The 23854-nt window shown below is 37.9% G+C and overlaps 4 protein-coding genes across 8 annotated transcripts; 2 read left to right on the top strand and 2 right to left on the bottom strand.

The window, feature by feature from the left end:
* Window positions 1–1136: 1136 nt before the first annotated feature.
* Window positions 1137–5823, top strand: LOC133745194 (uncharacterized). 3 transcript variants are annotated; one of them, XM_062173225.1, is made up of 5 exons: window positions 1137–1388; window positions 2325–2416; window positions 3007–3169; window positions 3704–3867; window positions 3966–5823. In XM_062173225.1, the coding sequence occupies exons 4-5, from the start codon at window positions 3858–3860 to the stop codon at window positions 5297–5299; spliced, it is 1344 nt and encodes a 447-aa protein (XP_062029209.1). In that variant the 5' UTR covers window positions 1137–1388; window positions 2325–2416; window positions 3007–3169; window positions 3704–3857; the 3' UTR covers window positions 5300–5823. The 3 variants fall into 3 exon arrangements, with proteins under 3 accessions (XP_062029209.1, XP_062029216.1, XP_062029201.1); XM_062173232.1 differs by having other exon boundaries at window positions 1830–2416; window positions 3969–5823; XM_062173217.1 differs by having other exon boundaries at window positions 1830–2416.
* Window positions 5824–8682: 2859 nt separating this feature from the next.
* On the bottom strand, window positions 8683–11314 carry LOC133745181 (amino acid transporter AVT6A-like). 2 transcript variants are annotated; one of them, XM_062173199.1, is made up of 6 exons: window positions 10774–11314; window positions 10496–10651; window positions 10184–10387; window positions 9522–9987; window positions 9281–9421; window positions 8683–9099 (listed from the first exon to the last, which is right to left on the bottom strand). In XM_062173199.1, exons 1-5 carry the CDS (start codon window positions 11171–11173, stop codon window positions 9304–9306), a joined length of 1344 nt encoding a protein of 447 aa, XP_062029183.1. In that variant the 5' UTR covers window positions 11174–11314; the 3' UTR covers window positions 8683–9099; window positions 9281–9303. The 2 variants fall into 2 exon arrangements, with proteins under 2 accessions (XP_062029183.1, XP_062029190.1); XM_062173206.1 differs by having other exon boundaries at window positions 8683–8987.
* Window positions 11315–12418: 1104 nt separating this feature from the next.
* Window positions 12419–16749, bottom strand: LOC133726227 (WPP domain-interacting tail-anchored protein 1). Of its 2 annotated transcripts, XM_062153734.1 has the most exons (5): window positions 16665–16749; window positions 15640–16235; window positions 14261–15327; window positions 13171–13359; window positions 12419–12802 (listed from the first exon to the last, which is right to left on the bottom strand). In XM_062153734.1, the coding sequence occupies exons 2-5, from the start codon at window positions 16199–16201 to the stop codon at window positions 12629–12631; spliced, it is 1992 nt and encodes a 663-aa protein (XP_062009718.1). In that variant the 5' UTR covers window positions 16202–16235; window positions 16665–16749; the 3' UTR covers window positions 12419–12628. The 2 variants fall into 2 exon arrangements, with proteins under 2 accessions (XP_062009718.1, XP_062009717.1); XM_062153733.1 differs by lacking the exon at window positions 16665–16749 and having other exon boundaries at window positions 15640–16649.
* Window positions 16750–20195: 3446 nt separating this feature from the next.
* Window positions 20196–23660, top strand: LOC133726226 (amino acid transporter AVT6A-like). The gene is made up of 5 exons (XM_062153732.1): window positions 20196–21205; window positions 21360–21512; window positions 21780–21983; window positions 22383–22848; window positions 23213–23660. The coding sequence occupies exons 1-5, from the start codon at window positions 20782–20784 to the stop codon at window positions 23355–23357; spliced, it is 1392 nt and encodes a 463-aa protein (XP_062009716.1). The 5' UTR covers window positions 20196–20781; the 3' UTR covers window positions 23358–23660.
* The last annotated feature ends 194 nt before the right edge of the window (window positions 23661–23854 follow it).

Here is a 23854-nt window from a genome sequence, read left to right as displayed (position 1 = left end):
GGAACTAGTTAAATTTCTCGGTATTTTTGAAGCCAAAAATATTAAGGGCATAACATACACAGTTTTTACCTTTTTTTTCCTTCTTTTCTGTATTTTGCACATTTTATTGAAAAAAATAATATAATTAATATTTTAAAATTAATTAAATAATTATAAATAGGGCTTTGCCAAACTTTTCAATTTTGATGAAATGTTCGAATAAACTATAAACATCTCATATTTTAATAATTACGTTACGATTATAACTATAAGGAAGAAGACAGAAAACGACATGTCATCCAACTTAATGCAGAGCGTAGGTGCAGGGTTGTAACATGTAAGAATATTTTTTTTCCTTATGTTCATTACATACATTATCCTCCAAATAGACTATGCAGGTTTTCTCATCTAAGACCAGAGAATTGAAAGAGGCGATCATGGTCATCAATGGTAACACTAGTAGTTTATCTAGTATCAGCAGTGCTAAGAGTGATGATATTAGTGATGATCACTAAAACGGTAATCTCATCTAATTTGAAGTGACAGGAACATTTTTGGCTTATCAAAAATCTCCAAAGTCAAATTTCCTCCGAGAAATTAAGGATGTAATTGATTATGACAAAACATCTTGGCTTATCCAACAGTGATTGAGCACATTTGTTTGGTCAGCAACTGACTAGGTAAACACTACTGCTATGGCTAAAAATACGGACGAGGTTGTTTTAAAATAGAGAAGTTCTTGCGTGGGGTAGCCGCACGGCCACGTGGTGCGGTTGACCAATCACTGCCCAGCAGGGAGGGTGTTTTGAGTATTTTACTTTAAAAAGCAGGGACAGTTTCGGAAAAGGGAGAAAAAATTCTGGTTTTTTATTGGAGGGCCGCACCGCCACGTGGTGCGGCAGCCCCTATGCAAGAATTTCTCTTTAAAACAAGGCGCGAATCTCCAAAGCGAAAGTCAAATGCTTCCGGAACTTGCTGACACATAAGAACTTATAAATGCTTCCAACTACAGAAATGCGCTGAAATAAAGTGTTGTAGTTTTCCATTCTCCACAACATCCCTTAAGTTATTACATTCTTTTGTACCGGTCAGATTGCCGACCCCGATCTCAACAACATTGTCGGACTCCCAAAACAGACTGCGATACTAAGAAACAGACTGCGACACTCAGAAATGCTCCAACTAGAGAAATGAGCAATGCAATTAGGTCCTGGATAAAATGATCCCGGCAGATCAGTCAGGATAGATTGCCCACCTCAAGTTATATTCCAGTTTTCCGCACCACAGAGTTAAAGATCACGAGTTTACCGAAGCCCAGATCTCCAAATGAAGAACCCTGGTTCTGCATTTGATATTATTTATATCAAATGTTCCGTGGTGTTCTGTTCTGAAGTTTGCTGCTTTGTTAGGTAAAAGCCATCCTCAATACTTATAATTCAGTGTTGCTTTTTATCTCAGAATAGAAGAAAATACCATTATTTGAGAAATAACAGCTAGCTATAGTATGTAATCAAAAGAGTTAAAGTACTAAACTTTTATTTGCTAAATCAAGTTGGGCTGTGTGATTCGATGTGTTTGTGAGTGTCTGCAAAATCTGTGTAAGGCAGTTGCATTAATTTGACTTGTTCTTTCTAACTGATAACTTTCATTAAGATGTTAATTAAGGTGTATGGTGCACTGTGACAGTAAATCATTTTATTAATTTTAGCAGAAGGTATACTTGACAGGCTTGAGTAAGTTCCATAATTTATAAGTTGTATTAGACTTGAAGTTCTTTAGGATTTAGTTTGGCTTTCAGTCAGTTGGTGCTCTGTTTTGGCTTTGCTTATGTGTTTGGAATGCTGGTGCAGTACATCAAACATCCTACATAGGAGCGGCTAGATTGCAAATTTTATTCATGGAAGGCCAGATATCCCAATAAAGCCTCTCACTGCAGTTGGTAATTTATTTGCTTCAGATTACCGGTGCAATTCAATTGACATACAGTGGCTAGATTGTGAATAAGGTCAGGTTTCCCAATAAATGTTAGACTAAAATGGACTTATCACTAGTTATCCTAGAGCAACTAGGAAACCATTAAAACATTAAGTTGAATACAACATGGATCTGGAAAAGAATCAACATAGATATCTAATGTGATAGTGTATTTAGCATTGGATTAGGAATCCATTATTTGTACTACAAGAAAGTCCTAAACTGTGATGCATTAGGATTACAATTATACAGTACTTGATTCTTAAGGAAAACCTCTATGGGAGGATTCCTAGGACTAGTATTTGTATAAATAAGAGGCTAGGGTCCCTGTTATCACCACCGTTTACAAGCATTGTGTTCTGCCCATTCAGAAGCTACAGTTGGTGAATAGCATAAGATTTCAGCCTCGTCTTGTTCCTTGTTCTTGCAGCTGCATCAATGGCTTCAGCTATGGACATCAATGGTATGTTTGTTCTTCCAAGGATAATGTTGAACATGCAATAGTGTGAGCTTGTTTGTATTTTGGTTTTACAATAAAGACTCACCTAGCTACGTGGCATGTATATGATATTACATACGAGTGAAGACAGATTACCTGATCTAGACACAGTTGATTCTGATTGTCAAGTACTATCCACTATAATTGTAAGTTTCATGGTGATCTTTGCACCATCATGTCATGGTTGAGAGTAAAACTGTTCAGCAGTGCACTTAAAAGTTGGATTATATAATTTTGTAAGTTTTGAAGAGATTTTGGGACGGTGATGTTTGGTAAATGCACAGCAGTGCACTTGTATATATTTGCTAGTTACTTTTTACTTGGCAGACGGTTTCCTCAATCTTTTCATATATGGTGATATGTAAGAGTCCTGTGAATTGAAATTATTTTGTGCATGCACCTTTTATTTATTAAGGCATACAGTTTCAATATATACCTTCAGAATTTTGTGCAAGTTCCGCTTCTAATAAATTGGACTGGATTTGCAATACTTTTGGTTTCATTTTTGCTTATAGTAAAGCTCTGTTTTAGATTTGCTTGTTCATCTGTTTCAGGTTGCTGGTGTAGTTGAGATTCAGGACCCATGCTCAGACATATATATCCGCAGCTACGTGGCGTACGTATAAGGCTAGATATCCCAACAAAGATTTTTGCTTCTGTTTTTCATATCATCAATAAGTGGGTCAGATTACCTGATCTATATTGCAGCTTGCTTAGGTAAAATCTTCTCTTGGTGCTAGAGATTTGGAAGTTTGGAACTCAGGGTGACTGGCATTTTAATTTTCATTTTATTTCCAAACAGCAAAAGGTCCACTCGCCCCCCATTATTATGCATGTTCAGCTAGCTAGCCCATGGTGGAGATAAGATGAGCAAAGCTTTAATTAACCATTTCTGATTAATTCGTAAAGAAATTGTTACTTTTGAAGTTTTGAGCCTAATAATTTTTATCATGTAGAATCAACCAAGTGTTCTCCTGGCCTCTTGATCATCTTCTCATTCACAGCATGTTTGATAGTTGCTTTATTCTAACTGGATTACTGCAGTAAATCCTTTTTAGTATGGTACTACAGTTTCAAAAAGTCATTGAACAAATATATAGTTTTGTTCTTTATTCCAATTTTCATTTTATTAAGACTAAAACTTCTGTTTTAATATTGAAATTAATAATGTTATTAATCTGGATCTTTTGCAACATCCTCGATCTGTTTTGAAATAAATCGCAACTAAACCACTCCACTGTTTGTCTGTAGTGAACAAATATCCTCTGTCTCATCGGCATCAGACACAAAGATAATTGGAAATCTATAAAGAGTTTTTTAAGAAGCCTGGGTTCCTTACATAGATTACAGTTGTCAGAGGGGCTCTTCAGTTTAGTTGTAAGTCTGCAGAGACTTGAGCACCGTTATGTATATAGGTAAAAGATGTTCAGCAGTTTTATATCATTGCACATATTATAATATGTTCAGTGGTGCGCTTGTTTATCAGTGACTTGATTATTTTCATCAACAACAGCAGCTATAGGGCCATCATCAAAATTGATGAATACCAACATTGGTGATCTTCCCGAGGCGGTATTGGTTGAAATCCTTGGCCGACTTCCTTGCTATAAATACATTGCTCAATGCAAGCGTGTGTCCAAGCATTGGTGCACCGTCATGTCTGATCCTTCTTTTATTGGCCGATTTCTGTGTCTCCAAAGTGATGGTAAGCAAATATTCATGACCCGTACTTTGATAAACTTCCGAGGGGAGGAATTCCTTACTAGGATGTCATCGTCCTTTAAGCCGTTAACTCCTTTCTTCAAAACACTCATGAATTTCCACCATTTGAAAGAAGAGCCAGTTGTGGTAGGTACTTATAACGACTTAGTTTTGTGCTGTGCGAGCCGGTATCATCAACGTGATTACTACATCTGCAATCCATACACATTGAAATGGGTTCCTCTTCCTCCCCCTCCTCAAGTCTTTAAGTTCACAGGAGTGGGATTCTTGTGTGACCTTCCCTACTATAACTGTAAGAAAAACGATCTGGGAGGAAATGACATCCAGCTTAATGCTGATTATAGGTGCAGAATTGTGAGACTTGTCTATCATCCTGATGAGATGCGTATACCTTCGTGTGAATTCAAAGTGCAGATCTTCTATTCTGAGACAGGTGTTTGGAGAGAGTCAATTGTATCATCTCCATCAATGTTTCATTTGGATCGGGTCAATTCAGGCATTAGTTTTGCTCACAATGGAATGCTGTATTGGATGAGTTATAGTGGCAAATTCCTTATTGGATTGAATCCGTTCATGATGGATAACAGGAACAGTAATAGCATGTCTAGTACTAGCAGCAGTGCGGATGATGGTGATGATAGTGATCACTATGAATGTCGTTTCATTGAAGTTGATGGGTCTGACGATATTATACTTAGATGCGTAGGTGTCTATAAAGGGTGTCTGCAGATGGGCGACTATGACTATGATAGCCATGCTGTTTTTTTCTTGGAGTTGAATGAAGAAGTCCACAGTGGAGCTGGAAAATCATGTTTAGAACTCAGGAAGAGGGTTTATTCACTGGACTGGGAAATGGTCCCAGATGATATTTATGATCTGAATATTCTGTCTTTCGACCCCAATAACGACGGTACTGAAGGTATCTTGTATCTGTATGTAAGTGGATGTGATGATACGCATGGAGACATTTTCATGTGCAACATTTGTACAGGAAAGTCTTTGAAGATATTTGAAAATCATCCGAGGGTTTATGAGTACTTCCCAGTTGCGGTCCCGTGGTGGCCGACACCAGTCTCTAGGCCACCAGAACGTGAAGCAAATGCTCTTATTCCCAGCTCGCCCTAGATTCTTGCAAGGCTGGATTGATATGGTGCGAACTGAAGAGGATTGATTTACGCTGGAGTGCTTGTCTGATTTACATCAGTCTCCGACAACAATAAAAATACACATTAAAAAGGACCCTCCTCTTCAATTTCCACAACATTCTTCCCATCTGCCGATTGGTCCCGATTTAGTAGCATCTCCGAGCAATTGGGGCTTCGCAACATCTGCAAAGCGTCACTTTCTGAGTTTCCAGGTCAACTTTCAGGTTTTTCAGTTAATGGCTCCAGTAATTTTAAATCCTTTTTCTTGGCGGCATCACCCATTGGCTCAACAATCTTCTTCTTATTTTTTTTTTTTTTAAGGAATAGAAATTGTATGAATGGCAGAATACAAAAGTGGCAGTTCGAGAAAAATTCTATCTATTGTTGCTATTGATGCCATATATTGTAGAAAACAATCCATGATCTCCTTTACAGATTGAAGGATTCCCATCACTGATACATGATTCAGCTCTGTTTTTTAATTGTTGCGCTCCAAAAACAGCACATTTTATACCAAACCATGAATGCTGAGTGCACTTTGGATCATATTTGAGTGCCGATATATTTGTGATGGCCAATTTTTAATCCTTACTTGTTGTGAGAATATTTCTTCCTTATGATCAGCACATACATTTTCCTCCAAATAGACTATACCGATCTTCTCATCCGAGAATGATGAATCGATCGAAAGAGGCGATTAAATAGTATCAGCAGTAGTAAGGGTGAGGAACAAGAAGGTATCCACGTGGAAGGCTGAGCCCCACCCAAAATTCTTGCAATCTTTTATATAGTATAAATGTGCTTGGTTCAATATTGGCCAAGTGTCAGGCCTTTTAACTCTTTATCAAGTTCTGACCCGGGTTCGAGTCCCCTATTCCTGTTTTCTTTGTTGTTAACGGTGAACCCATATCCTTCTCCCTCTTTTGCATCATTTTCTTTTCTTTTCTTTTGTTCCTGTCTTTTTTTTTTCTTTTTTTTTTATCTCTTTCCCCATTTTCTCCTCCCTTTTTCTTTTTTTCTCCCATCTTTTGTTACAACTTTTCTATTAGTTTTTCCTATTAGTATGTCTTAAAAATTTCTTCTCTTAAAGGCAAATCTTGTATGTTTTTCTTTGCTCTTTTCACATTTTGTTTTTCCTTTTTTTTTTTCTTTAGTTACAACATTCTCCATTAATAATTAAATTAAATATATTTAGTCTCAAAATCTATTGAATTATTATCGACAAAGGAAAAAAAAATTCTTATAAGCAAGCCTTAAATTAATCCACCCTAAATTTGCATCTTGAATACGTACCTGATGAGGACATTAGTGATGATCACTTTAAAAGGTCATCTCTCTGTATATATAGTCATCTAGACTAAGCACTAAGATCTCCATGCATGTAGCTTAATTTGCTTTACCAGTTACGCACCTTGGTATTCCAAATAGCTGCCCATAATTTCTTATAAGAATCTGGGCGTGCAGGTGGTGCCAATACTAAGCCCAAACATACATCTCTTGCCACATAGTACGCACTATTTGTAGTCAAAAAACTACATTTAGGTGATCAGAGTTAAATTATCATGCCTAGTTTATTTACAACCATGTATTATTGCTCATGGCCAATATTATCAAAGACACAAACTCTATATATAACCCAACAGATATTCATCATGATCATACATAGATACAGGTCTTCAGCTATACATTGACTGATCTGCGGAGGCGTAACTGTGGTGATTTTTGGATGTTGGGTTAGCAATTTTCTGCGGTTTTAAAATAGTGCTTGAACAACAAAAAGGAGCTTTCTTTGTGGCAATGGAGTCTTAAGCATGGTATTTTGCATTCACCTCTAATCTCCTCTGATGGATCTGTTCAAAAGAGGAGACCACCAGTTTCTCCATGCTCGAATTCTCCATTAAATATACATGTTCAACCGTAAGCACCTGAACTAAGAAATTACATAGATTAGAATTAGATCAAGAAACAACTATTTGATCGATGATCATGAACACGTACTAAAAATAACAACTAAGAATCTAATATACAAAATAAACGTAATGAACTCGATCACATTGGAGTTTTTAGTACATGGTATACCTAATACCTTTTCTTTCTTTTTGTCAACGAACTCCCCAACTTGGTAGATTCTACGTGCATTCGCCACCGCTTGATGGTGAGGAAAATTGTTCTTCGATCTTCTGACATATGAACCCGGATTCCACGTCCACCTCATCAGTAATCTTCTCCTCCATTCAACCGTATCTACCTGCAGTAGGGAACAACACAGATTAACAAAGACCAACCTCAACGAGACAATATTGAACTTAGAGGAAAAGAATGTGCACAAGAATAATGAACTGAATGGAAAGCTAGAAAGCAAAAAACGCACCGAGCAAGAAATATATGAGTTCTTCGATCTCTCTCAGCTTATCAGGCTCTCTCACAATCACACTCATAGCGAGCTCAGCTTGTGTTTTGCATCGAAGGGTTTAGCAGCTCCTCACATTTATAGGCTTATAGCACTGTGAGTGCCAATTGTGGGCATAGCTTCGGACCAACCGAAGCTGAACCGGAGCCTGGATCTGCCCGGAAATCCATGCTAAATTGCTATCACATATCTGGAGTTCATTTCACAAAGGCAGTTGGAGAAATGGATGAGCAAATTTTGAGTCCTTTTCTGATACAATATGAACGTTTTATGCAAACAGTGAGCGCGTGCTTTGCTTTTTGCTCTGTTTTTGTTGCTTCCTGGGTTTGTTTATATATTTGACGGTTATAGAAGGTTGGATTGTTTTTAAATTTTATGCTGTCATTATAAAGGTCGCTACATCACATTTGATGAGTCATTTTACAGTTGATTCTAAGTGTGTCCACAGGGTATCTACGAATGTGCGACCACAACTTTGTTATGGATACTCTAAATGTTTTTATGATTTGATTGAAGAAGAATTCCCTGGAGCAGGAAAAATTATGTTTGGAAGACATGATGGAGGGTTTATTTACTGGAGGAGAAGATGGATCCAGATAAAGCAGTTTGTTCTACTTGCCTGGTTTCCTACTTCAACTAGGAAAGCCAGTTCAATCACTTGCCGCAACTGTTCCAACTGCTACTTGCAGCCACTGTTTTCTCCACTCATTTAGCTAGATATTTTGCAATGTAAAGTACAATTAACTCTAGTTAATTAGCTTCTCTTTTGGTTAGGTAGGTGTAATCTTTGCTACTATATAAGCTTAAGTTCATTGTTATTAAAGAGCAGTTATCACTAGGTTGGAAACTCAAGTACACAAGTTGGCTGAGTTTTTGTTCATCTGTTCATGCTTCAAATTGCTACTGCAGTTTATCAATCAAACATCCATGTGCATGTGTTATTGATTGTAGTTTGTTATATACAAATTGAAGCTCAAATTCTAACATATATCTTGAATCTGCGTATATATGTTGATAGGAATAGAAACCTTTACAAACATTGTCATGTTCAACACTCGTAGAAAAAAGTGGTTAAAGACAGTTGAAAAGGCTCCAATTAAGAGTGATCACTTCTCCCCATTTGTGCTCCCATGTAGGCCGACACCAATTCCTAGACTACCAGCACATCCACAGTCTAGTCCCAGCCCACCCCGAGCTCTCAAGCTCCCTGGTTCCAACGTGCACCGCACCCCAGTGTCTTATAAGGCTGGTTCTATCACTGCAGCAGCCAAGACAAAGTGATGACTATGGAGCCCTCCAAGCTGGAACTCATACTCAAAAGAGAAGACATTGCTAACCTACATAGGAAACTCGACAAGTACCAAGGGGAACTTGACAAAAAGGTGGAGAATATGGAAGTTAGATTGAAGGTGAAGCGGAGGAGAACATGATACTGAATTTCAGTTGAAAATTTTTTGATTATATGCATGCAATACTTTTTGTAAGTGAAGAAGTTCTAACAATCCATAACTCAACATTGAATACTACATATGATGAAATATTGAATGTCACCTCTTTTCTCTTTGTTATTTCGTTTATGACAACAAAGAGCTCAGATTGCTATATATAGCCATCAGGTTTGCAAATACAGCAAGAACGATCATGGAAACTGACACTATCTTGTCCTTGGTAGTTGCTATACAATGAGGGTCCCTGAAACACCAAATTAGGAGACGATATCATACTATTATGGAAACAAGACAGATATCACATGGAAGATCAATTCAACAAAATTTAGTGAAAGGGATCTCACTTGAGAGTAATGGAAGCAGGAAACACAAATGCAAGTAAACCTCCCAGGGTTGCTCCAGAGAACTCGAAAGCTACCCAAATGTTGGGTATGAATATTGCACCCACAAGGGAAATAAACACAAGCCCTATACTTTCCAACACAAATCTCTTCTTGTCTAAAGTCAGAGGTCTTGCAGTGGGGAAAAGGAGGCCGTCCAAGTTGAGTCGCAGAGGTAAGAATATGGTGGGAAAAACTAGTATGACATGCGCGGCATAGCTAATGCGAATAATGTCATTGAACAGCCAGCTGTAGGGAATGCCAAGATCAGAGTCAAAGTTGGATAGTAAGTCGGAGATAGTTGATTCACCGAAAAGGAGGAACCCGAAAATTCCTGTCATTACATAGACAACTGCACAGAGAGAAAGTGAACTGTGTACCACAGCTTGCATTTGGGAAGAATCTCCAAGCTCATTCTGTATCGTGTGGACTGAAAATAAACAACTTGATCAATATTCTCGGAATGAAAATAATCCAAACATTCAATGCAAATTCTGGTGTATCCATGAATGTTTTGCAAGAAAACTCCTATAAAATATTAACCAAGTAAAGAAGCAGAACAGGCTAAATAGCATTCAAGGACTTATATGGAAAGAGAAGATCAACATGCATGCTTTAATACGTACCGTTGTAGTGGCAAATGTATGCAAAAACAATCACTGGGACAGCAGTGAAGATCTTAAAGAATGATGTCGAATCTGTTACATTTGGAAACCATTTTGGCCTCTCTATGCTTCCATCCACTAATTTGTAAACTGTGACACCAACCACAACAAAAAGAAAAACAAGAGCCAAGCCAACTGATATAAGAGAGATATATCTCGCCGAATCTGCAACCAAATATAGAAGCAATATATTATATATAGGAGGCTAGCTCTTATGCAGAAACAAAGGTCATTACTAACTAGTAATGAAACATCAAGGAAACATTTACCAACCGATGCGCTCAAAGAACATCAACGGAAAAAATATGATGACAGTTACAGCAACAAGAACGAAGGCGCGGCCAGTCCACCAATGCTCTCCAAACCACCCTTCCAAAATGCCGGTGTGGTGAACTCCATGCAAGCTGGTTGATCCAGAAAGCACATCCTCTAGTTGAGGAAGTTAAACAAATATCATATATATGAGCATTAACACATACAATACAAAACTATGATTTGGAATGCAGAAACAAATTTTAACAAATTAAAGACCAAAAGCATTGGGGTTATACCAATTATGATCATATACACAATGAGAGAACCAGTGCTGTAAATAACAATGGTGATCTGAAGTACAATCTTCCCAATCCTTCCATATGCATGAGCCATGACATCACCATAGGAAACTGCAGACCCTTCCTTGCTGAACCTCAACAACAACTCAACCGATGCCTCGATTATGAATGATACTAGGATGATCAACACGACCCCCGGAATGAGTCCCAACAATTTGAGGGTTGCAGGCAGGCTCATGATTCCGGAACCGACAATGGTGCATGTCAAATTGAACACACAACCATAGAAGGATGCTCCAGAATACTTCTCAGTCCTGGCCTCATCTTCATCTCCATGTTGAGTCTTTCGTAACAAAGGGGCTCTCTCATCGGAGTTTCGTTTGCTTTCAGAAGTCATATTTCAATGAAACAAATGCAATATAGAAGTATCTGCTGGGATTTTACGGCAAAATATGGGGTTTGATACTGGTTTCGAACTTCAACATGGATTCATATACTCCAATTAAATTGCCTTCGTACCAATAATTGAGAAACACATACAAATGCGAGTTAGAAAGGGTAGTAACTAGCACGCACAAAGATGAGTGAGATCTATACTTGTCTAAGATTGGCTCATACTTTTCCTTTCTTTTGTTTGTTTGACCATATTAACGAATCACCGAAACATCAGTTGATGTAAACACGACAAAAGAAAAACAATGTTTGTTATAATAAACGACCACAGCCAAAACTGTTACTTAAAATTTCCAATAACCTAATTTTACCTGATTTTTCTAGGTGAAAAAGTATTTCGGATGATGTTGATCTCTTTTAGTGACTATGTAGATGTATTAGATTCAAATACAAACATGATGAGAGAAAAGGCCACTCTGCAATCTTGTTATGATGCCAGGCCAGATAGAGATGTGGTTACTTGGATTTTGTTGATTTTGTGCGACTTGTATTTCAGAGGTCATCGGTTCGAGCAATGGTTGGATCATTTGTTAGACAACTTTAATTTGAATAGATTTCTAAAGTCATATTCCAATGGAACAAATGCAACAGAGAAGTATTTACTGGGATTTCACCACAAAATGTGGAGTTTGACACTGGTTTTGAACTTCAACATGGATTCATATACTCCAATTATATTGCCTACGTACCAATAATTGAGTAACTAACACATACAAGATGGGTGAGATGGATACTGGTCTAGACTCTAGATTGGATAATAAATTGCCTGGTGAACCGAAGTACACTTCATCCTGTTGATCTGTTTCAGTGACCGTTTAGACATTTTAGACACAAATACAAACATGTATTAAGGATAACTTTCCTTCATCAGCTTCGTACGCCTTGCATAGCAAGCAATCCACAAGCAAAACAATAATGGGATTGGTTCCAAGTTTGAAGTATAATGTTTTTCTTGGTGCTCATTCAAAAACTTGCAAGAATATGAAAAGGAAGATTTTCCCGTGCCAGAAAGTGGCAATAGTCTAGCACTCGAGATCACACTAAAGCTAGCTATATCTATTCAATTTGCGTTCCATAATTTGGTTTAGAAAATAAGAATTCTTTCTATTCCTTTCATTGATTTTTTTTATCTTCTAGTTTTTGGTTTCCTAATTTATTTCTATCGACGTCTAGAGATGAAGGATCCCTCTGAAGATTAGGACATCAACTTTACTATCTTATGCAACTCTTATCTTAAGATACAACTATAGTAATGCTTAAGGGAATTTAGGGACAACGACTAATACTATCTTCCTTTTCTCTTTTCCTTTTCAAGATCTGCATAACTCTACACTGGTTTGTTGACGACGAAGCTACTGTAAAGCTCAATGATAGGAATCCCCTGCAGGCTGCAGCAGCATCAAAATGGGCAGTGTTGTTGAGTAAAGAAATAAACTGCAGCTGAAATCAGTACAATGAGCATTGCCATGAGTACATGCTTAAAATTCAGAACTCCTGCATCAACTCTCCTCACAGTATCAGCGGGTCCCACTTCAGTCTCACCCATAGAAGCATTTTCTTGAGTCCTATCCAGCTGGGAAAATACAAATAACAACGCAAATTTTAGAGACTATTGTAGTTGTCTTAGCTAGCTAGAAACCTCATCAGACCAAAGAACATGCAGAAAATGCGCAGAGAAAATGAAATTAGATGCCATGACATAAAACGGCATATCTGAAGCATGAGGTAATGCTACATCAGAACAAAATAGAGGTATAATGGTATAGAGTCCTCCGATCATTAGCTGCAAACCTGGATGGGCCCTAACATCGAAGGGCACCTAAACCTTATTATACTTCATTGACCAAAAAAATATAGATGACATATAAGATAATAAAACTAATAATCAAAGAGGAAAACATGGCTAACACTACAAGAAGTCAGGCTCGTGATAGAACAGACCTTAGAATTGCAAGCAGACAACTCATGAGCTTCCTCCCTACTTTCTGTTGTACCAGTAGCCAAATCGTGCTTTGAGAGCATGCAGTCTTCACCATTTCCTCTATCATCATTGCGCATAACCACAGATGGACTATTGTTCATTTGCAACTTCAGAATCAGAGTTTTGTTCTCCATTGTCAAAGCAGTCATCTGCGCATTCAATCACCAGAAGATAAATGTTAAGAGTTGGGAAAGACATATTGTATTAAAGCACACTAACTGGCCCTCGCTTAGTTTCAATATGCTACAACTGAAAATCTGCATCTTTTTGTTGAGCTAGATTTATCGATTTTAAAGCAAACCTACATTGGCAGCTATGCAATGACAGTAAAGTACAGTAGGCAATGTAGAACCTTTCCATGTTTAGTAAAATAGACACTTCAGAATTGATTTTGTACTGATATTCCACCTAATCCTCAATTTGTAAAAAAATAATAATAATAAAACAAAAATACTGTCACAGCCTTCATGCATGTCAATTTTGACCCTTCGTACGCATAACCTTCACTGTTGCCACAGAAAGGTTTCAGAAAATTTCAAATCAGTAAAGGAAAAGAAAAATCTGGTGACTGGTTTTCAGATTACCTTTGTAGATAATTTTCTAGCATGGGATGATTTAAACCTAACACCTAACCTACCCGTGACATGCTTCCACCTCACCGCCTGTCACCTCAAGTCCCCAAGGCAGCTACATGGTTGCATATGGACACGAATGTGAACAGATGATATGTAAACATATATGTACATGACTATGGAAACGCATGCACATATCATGATTTGTTATGTAATCCTCTAGCTATAAGAAGGCCCCTCTGCTGCACTGTAACCAGAAGATACCCGGATGTAACGTTTTCATTCCTATTGAGCATTATAAAGTTGAGATTTGCATTTCTAACCTAAAACCTACATACTAAAAGAAAAAAGAATAATAATAAATATAAAAAATAAAATAAAATCAGTCGTTCAGTCATGTGACAACAGCAAAAGAAGATACGTTTCTCACTTGAGAGTACCAAACTTGAATTTTAACAAGATATAAGATGGTAAAGACCTGCTTATGAAGGCGCTCTCTTTCAAAAGCAAGTTGTACAATCAAGTTTGTAATAACTTTTGACCGGAGTGCAATATCAGTTGCAGTAGCTACTTTTGCTTCCTCAGCTTGATGCAAAGCTGCCTCCATGCGTTTCAATCTACCCGTCAGAAAGCTTAGTTCCTCATTTAGTGCTGCATTAGATTCTGATATTAATGCACACTTGTCCTCTACACTGTCAGCCCGACTTTCAGCTTTTGAAACCTTCTGCTTTAGATCCTTTATCACATATTCCATATCCCTGATAGTCGAATTCAACATGTTTTGTTTCTCCTGGCTAGCTTCAGCAGTTGCCACTGCATGCTGCAACCGCATGTCAGATTCTGTTAACTGCGTCTTAAGAAGCCCGAGCTCTTCATTAAGTTCAGTGTTAGTCTCTGTTAATAATTTCAATTGGGCTTCAGCTTTTGATTCTTTCTCTTTCAGATCTGTAATAACATTTCCCATTTCACTGATTTCATCTTCAAGTGAACTCACCTTTTCGCTCAGAGTAAAGGCCTCAGAATTGGCAATAATTAACTTATCTTCAGCTTCCTTCAAGCTGTCTTTTAAGCTCTCTGTCTGTGCTTGAAAGAAGTCATTAAGTTTTGCATTGCTACTTTCAAGCTTCTGCAAAGAACTTTGGTTGGCTTTAAGGAGAGCATCCACCTTCAATTGTAGCTCAGCTTCTCGCTGAACTGAACCATTTAAATTAAACTGGAGAATCTGGAGTTTACCCAGTAGTTCCTTTGAAATACCCGTCATGACCACAGATGCATTATCTGCCTCTAACCACCTCTCCCAAACATCGGCTGCTTCATCCTCCATGCAATATGCCTCTTGTTCTGACGAGAGTAGTCTCAGTTTCAGATCCTCTTCAACTTGTTTTGATTCAGTCAATTTCTTTTCAAGATCCATTTCTCTTGCCAAAGATTTCTCTAGCATCCTCAAAATATGTCTTTGCTGTTCAACAGTTTGCATTTTCATAAGTACATTCTTGCTTGAAAATATATCATCATCTAAATGGCCCACTCCTTTGTCGTTATTCGCTGTCAATATGCATGCATTAGAATGGAATAAAATCAAGAATTATAGTCTCTACTATATCGACTTATGCACTGAAGGTGGTTAGAGAAACCTGCCTGGCCTATCACTATAAGTTTCCTGGCAACCCCATAATATGCATGTATTAGAACGGAATGAAAGTAACAGTAATACTCCCTAACAGTTCAACTTATGCACCAAAGGTGGTTATAAAACCTGCCTGGGCTACCATTATAAAAAAAACCCGGCAACCCCCATCACCATATACACAATAAGAATGAGAAGCTAATGATTTTAAAATAACACTGGTAGCTTACAATATTCTTCTCCATCGGAGCATGAAAAGGTCCTCTGGAACTTCAGAGATTGCATCCGGATTTCAGAGACCTGTTCTTGCAACTGCTCCAAAGACTGTTCAGAATCCTGCAGCTTTTCTTCCATTACTGCAAATGTTTCTCCCAAGTATGTGTATGAAGATAGTAGCTCCTGGGCAGCCGTGATCTCCATTTGAAGTAAAGCGATGAGCTTATCCAATTCACTCACCTCAGAGTCTAAAATTCCAGATAAGAGAGTGAACTCCAGAGCCCTCTCAGCAGAATCAACTGATGTCTGCTCTTCCTTGGATATAAAGGCCTCAAAGTCACTCTCCTTGGTTCCCACATGCATCATAAAACCTTTTAAATTAAGCAACTTCTCGGAAGCGCATGCTAGATCCAATTCAACTCCGATTATAACCTCGCCCACATTTTGTAATTCTCCAATAACCACACCAGATGAGACCCTTTCAAGACCCTCCACTCTCTTCGACTCCACTACCGGGACCTCAACATTAACATCATTGCCAGAAACACTTTCTTCATGAGTACCATCATAATCCATTTTAACGATGCAACTATTCAAATGGTTCCGAAACCTGAACATCAACATATAAAAGAAAGAAAAGAAAACACAGATAACTTACTCCATCGGTATATTAATATATAGAAACCAACCTTAACATTTGCAAATAAATGAATCAAGGTAAACATAAGCTGGCTTCTAATTTATAAATAACATCAAACAGAGCCAGTTTCCTACATAAATATGAAGTTAGAACATGCCCTGTTCAATTCAGTTGAAGCATCTATTGTTTATGAAGGATTAAACATAAGAAACTTTGATTCATAAATTCGCTAGGCAACAAAGATATATCATATGACAGTTATTGTTTTTGGTTTCATGAATCAAACAACTATGATTGATTTAGACAAGGATGAAATCAACATGCAAGATTCATTATTTACAGTGAAAAGATAGAAACCCAGATGAAATATGACATTGGGAAAGAGAAAGAAGACGAAACCTGTGAGAGAAAAAGTTGGTTTGGGATGGAGAGAGCAAATGGATGAAAAAGACGGGACCTTTGAGACAAAAAACCGTCTCCAGCTGAATCCTACTGTGACAAAACGGGTTGAGTTGGGTCGGTGGCATTGGAATATCGGGTTCGGGTCTATGGGTTAGTCAGAATTTGATGGGGTTTTACCCGACCCGATAAAAGCCCAAAATAAACTTCGAGTGAGAAACCGAGGCCCATTTGAAGCTCGAGCTCATGCGGCTTAGATAGAAGCTCTAGATTAGTCTATCATCGCATGAAGCGTTTACCAATCTGTGGAGACTAACATACTGTGAAATGCAGAGGGTGAGTCTATTCTTGCAACCTCCAATCATTCAGGAACAGCTGATATGATGTTTTCACCATTGAGAACCTCGCTCTAAGAGTCGGCTTGCATGCTGCTTGGATTCATGGCTTTTCAAACCTAGAAATTGAAGGTGATTTCAAAATCTTGCTCGACAATATATCCGATCTTATTCTGATTCCTTGGAGAATCAAAACTTTGGGTACAAGACGTACTACAATTGGCAAACATGTTAAATTCAGTTAACTTCATACATGTAAAGTGAGAAACAAACTTCTTAGCTGATGTTATAGCTAGTGTTGGTCATAGATCTCCAGCTCAGCGTTGGTCTCATGCTTTGCCATTTGCTGCAAGTCATGCTCTTTTGTTTGATGATTTAGGAGTTGAATGTACTAGACGTTTTTATTTGTTAAGCTATTTTTGTTATAGAAAAAAGTATACTATATGTCTATATATAAAGAAACTCTTGGACCAATAACTGTTTGATATCTTTCTTTCGATTATTTTTACACTTTCGATCACATCTCTAATCGTCGAGTCACCACGTCCAAGTAAATTGACGGTGTCATAATGAACCTTACGGGGCCATAATGCTTTTTTGGATGGAAAGAGAAACATGCGATCCATAACCATGCATCCCAAAAGGAAAAAATATAAAAACATGTGATGTAGATTCATTTAGAGGTCATTCCAGATTATTAAACTAGCATTAGGAGTTTTAAAATCTTGTACGAATAGATTTGCAGTCTAATGTTGTCCACAATCAGATTAATGATACTTAATTAGGTGCCTAATTAAGATTTCTCGTACTTACTGCATCAGCAAGTTCACAGCTGTTGCAACCACAGCCTTGTGTTTAATTTTTTAAAATCACTGACCAACCCATTAGTCATTTTCTGTCTTTTATAATCACAATGAAACTAATGGCCGGTTTTACTGTTAGCTATGTCATCATTAGCTTACTCTATGAGTAAGAAGGTGGTTTATTGGAAAGTTGGAAACCAAGTGGCCAACATTGAATTGCTAGCATGGAGAATCCGTCCATAATTGAGACTGACCTTCTTGTAAGGGAGCACCGGAGCAGATGATGGAATATGATGTGAGAAAAGGAAGCACCCACTTGAGAATTATGTGTTCTTCTAGTCTTGTCCTTCATGATGTCTGTAATCTTTAACTTCAACAAGGAAATGACTAGCTGTATGAGACCAATGTTTTCTTTTACAGTGAAAGAGTAATCTAATCTTAATGTTGAGAAAGAATTAAATATCAATCTACTCATATCGACTCTAAGTCAAGAATATATAAAAATTTTATTACTATCGTCCAACAAAAAAAAACATCATTACTATAGCACATTTATAAAATATTTTAAGCTTCCAAAATTAGTTGCAAAGTGAGATTTCATAAATTTGTGCATACACGTATTTTTGTTGGAACGTTGGTATATAACTAATGAAATGTTTAGAGTATCCCCATTGCCCGATAAAATTATCTTATTAGTATCCGTATAAATGATCTTTCCCTCATGTTTGGTAAATCTAAAAAATATTTTTCCGTCCCATTCTCTTGAATAAATATTTTTCAACCTGTACAAATCTTCCATCAATTTATTTTGTTTTTATTTTAATCTTTTAAATAAATAGATTACTAACTACAATTTGCTACTCGTAGGAGTGAAAACATTTTTAAGGTTATAGTCCTCATTGCTTAGAAATGATTTCTTTCGTCTACAGTCATACCTTTAATAACAAGAGAAGAAGAAAAAAATTAACATTTTCTTTTCTTGTGTTTGAAGGTAACTAATGTAACAAATTCAAAATCATAGTTTATGCTCCAAAAAAGTCGGAGCGATTCCGAAACCTAAACCTAGGTTTCGTGAGCAGTGCGGCGGCGTCCCTTGGCTCCGATCTACAGCAGGGCGCTCCGACGTCGTTTTCCAAACCAAGGAGGACGAGACTTCGATCTCGGGTTGCGTTGTGGTCGAGCCCGGTTTTGGTTCTTTCGGGCTGCGTTGTGGTCGACAGCCGTGGTAGGCATCAGGCTTCTGGGGGAGGCTCTTCCTGCATCATCGGTTTCCAGTCGGAGTGAATAGGCGTCGGGACTAGAAGAGGAGATCGGTCGTGGTTTCGAGACTAGAGGAGGAGCGAGATCGGAGCTTTCCTGCTAGAGATCGGCGTTCGGATCGGCGGCTAGCACAGGCTTTGGTGGGTGGCGAGATGGCTGCCACGGTCTCCTGCCTGGGGAGGCCGCCGGACTGATTTGGCGGTGGCGGGCGGCTTCTCGGAAGGGCCAGATTCGGCGGCTGGGTGTGAGGCATGTAGGGTGTGGGTAGTGGGCCTTGGGCCTCTGCCTTTCTGGGCTGCAGGGATGCATTCTAGAGACTTGGGTCTATAGCCCAATTCCCCCTATTTTCTCACACTTGGGTCGGGTTTGGGCTTTTTGGGATGGTCTGTCCTGCTCTTTGTCCTGCATCTATCCTAGAATGTTGCTGTGGGTGTGTTGAATGTCGCGACGTACACCAAAAGGGTCTTAGGCGTTAAGATGTTCAGGACATTGGTTTCATTTTTGGGCAGTGTAGGATTAGGGAGTTTTTTTCAATTCTGCATTTTCTTTTTCAGCAGTTCCTTTAGGATTTTAGTTTTCAAGTATGGATTTCTTTTGGATTTAGTACTCTTCGTGAGCTTGCATTGTAATATGAGGGGTGCTTGTACCCTTCATGCTTGACCGAGTGAAGTCGTCATGATTTCGATCAATGGATTAGTCTTCCGTTGCCCTAAAAAAAAAAAATGTAACAAATTCAAAATCTTATATGGACCTTCTAAGATTCTCTTCCAATTTCACATCACCACAAATCAACTACTTCCAAGTAATTACACCCCTAAGTTTTTCATTCACAAATGAGTGAAAATGGGAGCAGTAATTTGGTTGATTAAGTCTTTAAGAACGAATTTACGGTTTTCCAGGATACCTAGTACTATAGTTTTAGATGTAGTTCCTTTTTTGACGTTGACACCAATGGACGTCTCCATTAGTTCATTTACACTTCAAAAAAAAACAAAAAAAAAAACTTCACAGATTTACATTAGTCGATTTCTTTCTGTGGAATTGTGGATTACAATTTTCATATTAAATCCTCAATAATTCCACAGAGAAAGCCATCGACATTTTAAATTGTCGTCTTTGTCTGCACCCCCATTAATCCCCATTATTGATATTTAGTATCAGACTTTTCTTGCGTGTGTTTATCTCTTTCTCTGAAATTTTCTGGCTATAAAAATCAAACCTTTTGGAGAATTCTGTCACGTTTCTTGCTGGGTCTGCTGAATTATTGGTCTCTGAATTCTGGGTTTTGATTGGTTTTGGTTTTGGGCGCTTTGTTTTTTTAAAGGGGGGGGAATTGGGTTTTGAAGGTTTGCTCTTTTAGGATTTTCTCTCCCTATTTATATTGAAGAATCACTTCGATTTTCAATCAAATTGTGATACTTTGGCTTCTGGGTTTCCATTTTCTTTTGTGTTTTTCAAAGTTTCTACCCCAAAAACGCTTTGTATGTATATGTTTTATAGTTAATTGGTAGCTGATTTGCAACTGTGATATATTTATTTCATATTGCAAAAGATTCAACCTTTAATATTCTCAGCTAGAATTGTATAATATTTGCTGTTTTTAGCATTTGCATTTGGAAATTTTGATCTTTTGATCATCAGCTCTGAATTTGACTATTGGAGTCAATTTTTCATAAGCTTTGAAACAATTATTGTGAAAAGTTTTGAAGATTTGTAAAGATGACAATTGAGAATATTGCACCAAAGAAGGAGAGGAAGTCAAGAAAGAATAAAGCAATTGTTGATGAAAATGCTCCTTTGTTGCCCAAAAGAGGGGAAGAGGTTGGGTTTGATGAGTTTAATGGAGCCTCCTTTACTGGGGCAGTTTTCAATTTATCAACCACAATCGTTGGTGCTGGAATCATGGCTTTGCCTGCAACCATGAAAGTGTTGGGTCTTGGTCTTGGGATTACCATGATCATATTTATGGCCTTCTTGACTGATGCTTCAATTGAGCTGATACTCCGGTTCAGCCGAGCCGGAAAGTCTTCTTCTTATGGAAGCCTCATGGGGGATGCCTTTGGAAAATATGGGAAAATTTTGTTGCAGGTAGCTGTGCTAGTCAACAATCTTGGCGTGCTTATTGTGTACATGATTATTATTGGTATGAATTCCACTCTGTTGTGCTGATTGTATTGTATTTACTCTGTTACAAATTTGTCATTTGGTATTTGAATTGTGGATTTTTGTCGGCCTAGCTTATAATGATATGTAAAAGATCTGAAGTTGTGTAACACTCTTGTACTGCTTATGTGAAGGTGACGTGCTTTCCGGAACATCTTCAAGTGAAGGGCACCACGCAGGTGTACTTGAAGGATGGTTTGGAGAACATTGGTGGACCGGGCGTACTATTGTTCTTCTTGTAACAACACTTGGAATATTTGCTCCATTGGCAAGCTTTAAGCGAATTGGTGAGTCTTTAAGTTAGTATGCTATGTAATTTGACAGTACAATATAGGCAGTGAGTATTTGTGATTTGGTTACAGTTTGAAAATTCTTCGCCCTTCCCATTCATGTTCCTTATTGCAGCTTTTGATTTGTGTTGGAGCAGTGACGTACTATGTAAATTTTCAGATTTATTGAATTTAGGCCTGTTTTCTGGTGAAACTTAATTGTTTTCCTTTTCTTATTTGGAATTTGAATGTGTTGGTTATCTTACTAGCCCTATTATTTTGCAGATTCATTGAGCTTCACGTCTGCCTTATCTGTTGCCCTAGCAGTTGTGTTTCTTGTTATTACTGTTGGAATTACAGTTATCAAGTTGATTGATGGAAGTATTGGAATGCCCAGATTGCTACCTGATGTTAGTGATGTTTCATCATTCTTCAAATGCTTCACTGTAGTCCCTGTTCTCGTCACTGCTTACATCTGTCACTACAATGGTATGGAACCTGTTTACTTGAACAGCAGTATCTATTTGGTGTTTGGATTGAATTGAATGCTATTTAAGCACCAGTGTAGGCACCACTTCGTGTGCCAGGTTCCTGTATTCTAGTGACTGAACAATCTTGACTAGCATTTCAGAATGTTAAACTGATTCCGCATCTTGATCATTTTATGATGCTGGCATGTATTTCCCATAGCAGCACCTGTTGATACTTAGAAGTGCTAGTCAGAATTAAAACATCTTGGGATAATATGCACATAATGATTTACCTACAATGTACATGACTTGGAGAAACTATGAGAATTGGGTCTAGGAGGTGTCATATTCTATATGTTTTTCACCTTTTAAGTGTCTATGCGTTGAGTAATGATCTTCTTGAGTACTTTTTCTGCAGTTCATAGCATCGACAATGAACTTGAAGACTCTACACAAATAAGAGGGGTTGTGCAAACCTCACTTGCTCTGTGCTCATCTGTATACATAATGACAAGCCTTTTTGGATTCCTTCTATTTGGGGATGGAACTCTTGACGATGTGCTTGCCAATTTTGATGCCAACCTTGGCATTCCTTATGGTTCCTTCCTTAATGATGCCGTTCGTGTCAGCTATGCTGCTCACCTTATGCTTGTGTTTCCTGTTGTCTTCTTCCCCTTGCGGCTCAACTTGGATGGCCTTTTCTTTCCCTCTTCAAGGCCTTTGGTTCTCGACAACATGAGATTTGCACTTGTCACAGTTGGGCTGATTGGTATTATCTTCTTGGGTGCAAACTTTATACCCAGCATCTGGGACGCTTTCCAATTCACCGGAGCAACTGCCGCAGTGTGCATCGGGTTCATCTTCCCTGCTGCAATTACTCTCAAGTAAGTTTTTGACTTGATCACAAAAACTATCTTTTAGTTCAGGTTTCAACTTGCTTCGGAACAATATGTTTATTGTTGATTTATCTTTCCCAATAATTGATGCCTTATATTTGGAGAATCATAGCTTGTAGAAAAAAGTAACCATTTAGCCTTTTTAGCATGAGAGAATATGGAAATTGATGACACTGTTAGCAGCTATTATCCTTTTTAGCATGAGAGAATATGGAAATTGTTTACTGGATTCCCCCGACTCTGCCTTTCTTATTAGTTTTACAGTGGCTACTTTTTTTGAGTGAATAAAAATGAAATTAATATCATTTTTATTTCAAATTAACATTGAGTTTTCTTTCCCTTGGTGCTTCAGGGATCGACACAACATAGCAACTAAGAAGGACAAGATCTTGAGTATTGTTATGATTGTCCTTGCTGTATTCTCAAACGTGGTGGCAATATATAGCGATGCCTATGCCTTGTTCAAGAATGCCAACACTCCATCACCGCGTGAATGATCTCCAATGCAATTCTCTTATACGAGAATTTGCCAGGTTGTGCTCATGTTTTCAGTGAAGCCATCGACTGGCTGGATCATATAAACTTTGTTAGAAAGGAAAACCAGGGCTTTCCAAGGGGATTGAATAAAAAATAAAGGAACACTGCTCAATGTAAAAAGGTGTGTTTGCAACTTTGCTTAGTGTAAGAACTGGGCATCGCAATTCTTTGCCCTCTGCATGTGTGTTGTATGAAGTTGTTTCCGACATTGAACTCTGCTATTTTTGGTACTAGAATGAATGAAGCGAGCTGTGAAAAATGAATATATGTATCTTTATATTTGGCATGCATATATTTTTGGTACTAGAATGAATGAAGCGAGCTGTGAAAAATGAATATATGTATCTTTATATTTGGCATGCATATTTCGAAATCTTGTTTTCTTTGGATATTATTATATACTTTTTGTGATGACTCTGATGAATCATGAAGGAATAAAAAGAATAACAAATTACAT

Source organism: Rosa rugosa, chromosome 1, assembly GCF_958449725.1.
Source record: "Rosa rugosa chromosome 1, drRosRugo1.1, whole genome shotgun sequence".
Lineage (NCBI taxonomy): Eukaryota > Viridiplantae > Streptophyta > Magnoliopsida > Rosales > Rosaceae > Rosa > Rosa rugosa.
The sequence above is the reverse complement of the archived record's forward strand: the minus strand, read 5'-3'. Positions and strand labels throughout refer to the sequence as shown.

What these genes read in the sequence shown, in the direction of transcription:
- LOC133745181 (XM_062173199.1), bottom strand. Translation starts at nt 11,173, where the DNA reads ATGACTTCTGAAAGCAAACGAAACTCCGATGAGAGAGCCCCTTTGTTA. An exon ending in TGTGTATATGATCATAATTG is followed by an intron (nt 10,652 to 10,773) that starts GTATAACCCCAA and finishes TTCCTCAACTAG; the next exon opens with AGGATGTGCTTTCTGGATCA. An exon ending in CCTGCTTCCATTACTCTCAA is followed by an intron (nt 9,422 to 9,521) that starts GTGAGATCCCTT and finishes TTGGTGTTTCAG; the next exon opens with GGACCCTCATTGTATAGCAA.
- LOC133726227 (XM_062153733.1), bottom strand. Translation starts at nt 16,249, where the DNA reads ATGTTGATGTTCAGGTTTCGGAACCATTTGAATAGTTGCATCGTTAAA. An exon ending in CTCCGATGGAGAAGAATATT is followed by an intron (nt 15,328 to 15,639) that starts GTAAGCTACCAG and finishes GCATATTGACAG; the next exon opens with CGAATAACGACAAAGGAGTG. An exon ending in GAGAGCGCCTTCATAAGCAG is followed by an intron (nt 13,360 to 14,260) that starts GTCTTTACCATC and finishes TTGAATGCGCAG; the next exon opens with ATGACTGCTTTGACAATGGA.
- LOC133726226 (XM_062153732.1), top strand. Translation starts at nt 20,782, where the DNA reads ATGACAATTGAGAATATTGCACCAAAGAAGGAGAGGAAGTCAAGAAAG. An exon ending in GGCAAGCTTTAAGCGAATTG is followed by an intron (nt 21,513 to 21,779) that starts GTGAGTCTTTAA and finishes ATTATTTTGCAG; the next exon opens with ATTCATTGAGCTTCACGTCT. An exon ending in CCTGCTGCAATTACTCTCAA is followed by an intron (nt 22,849 to 23,212) that starts GTAAGTTTTTGA and finishes TTGGTGCTTCAG; the next exon opens with GGATCGACACAACATAGCAA.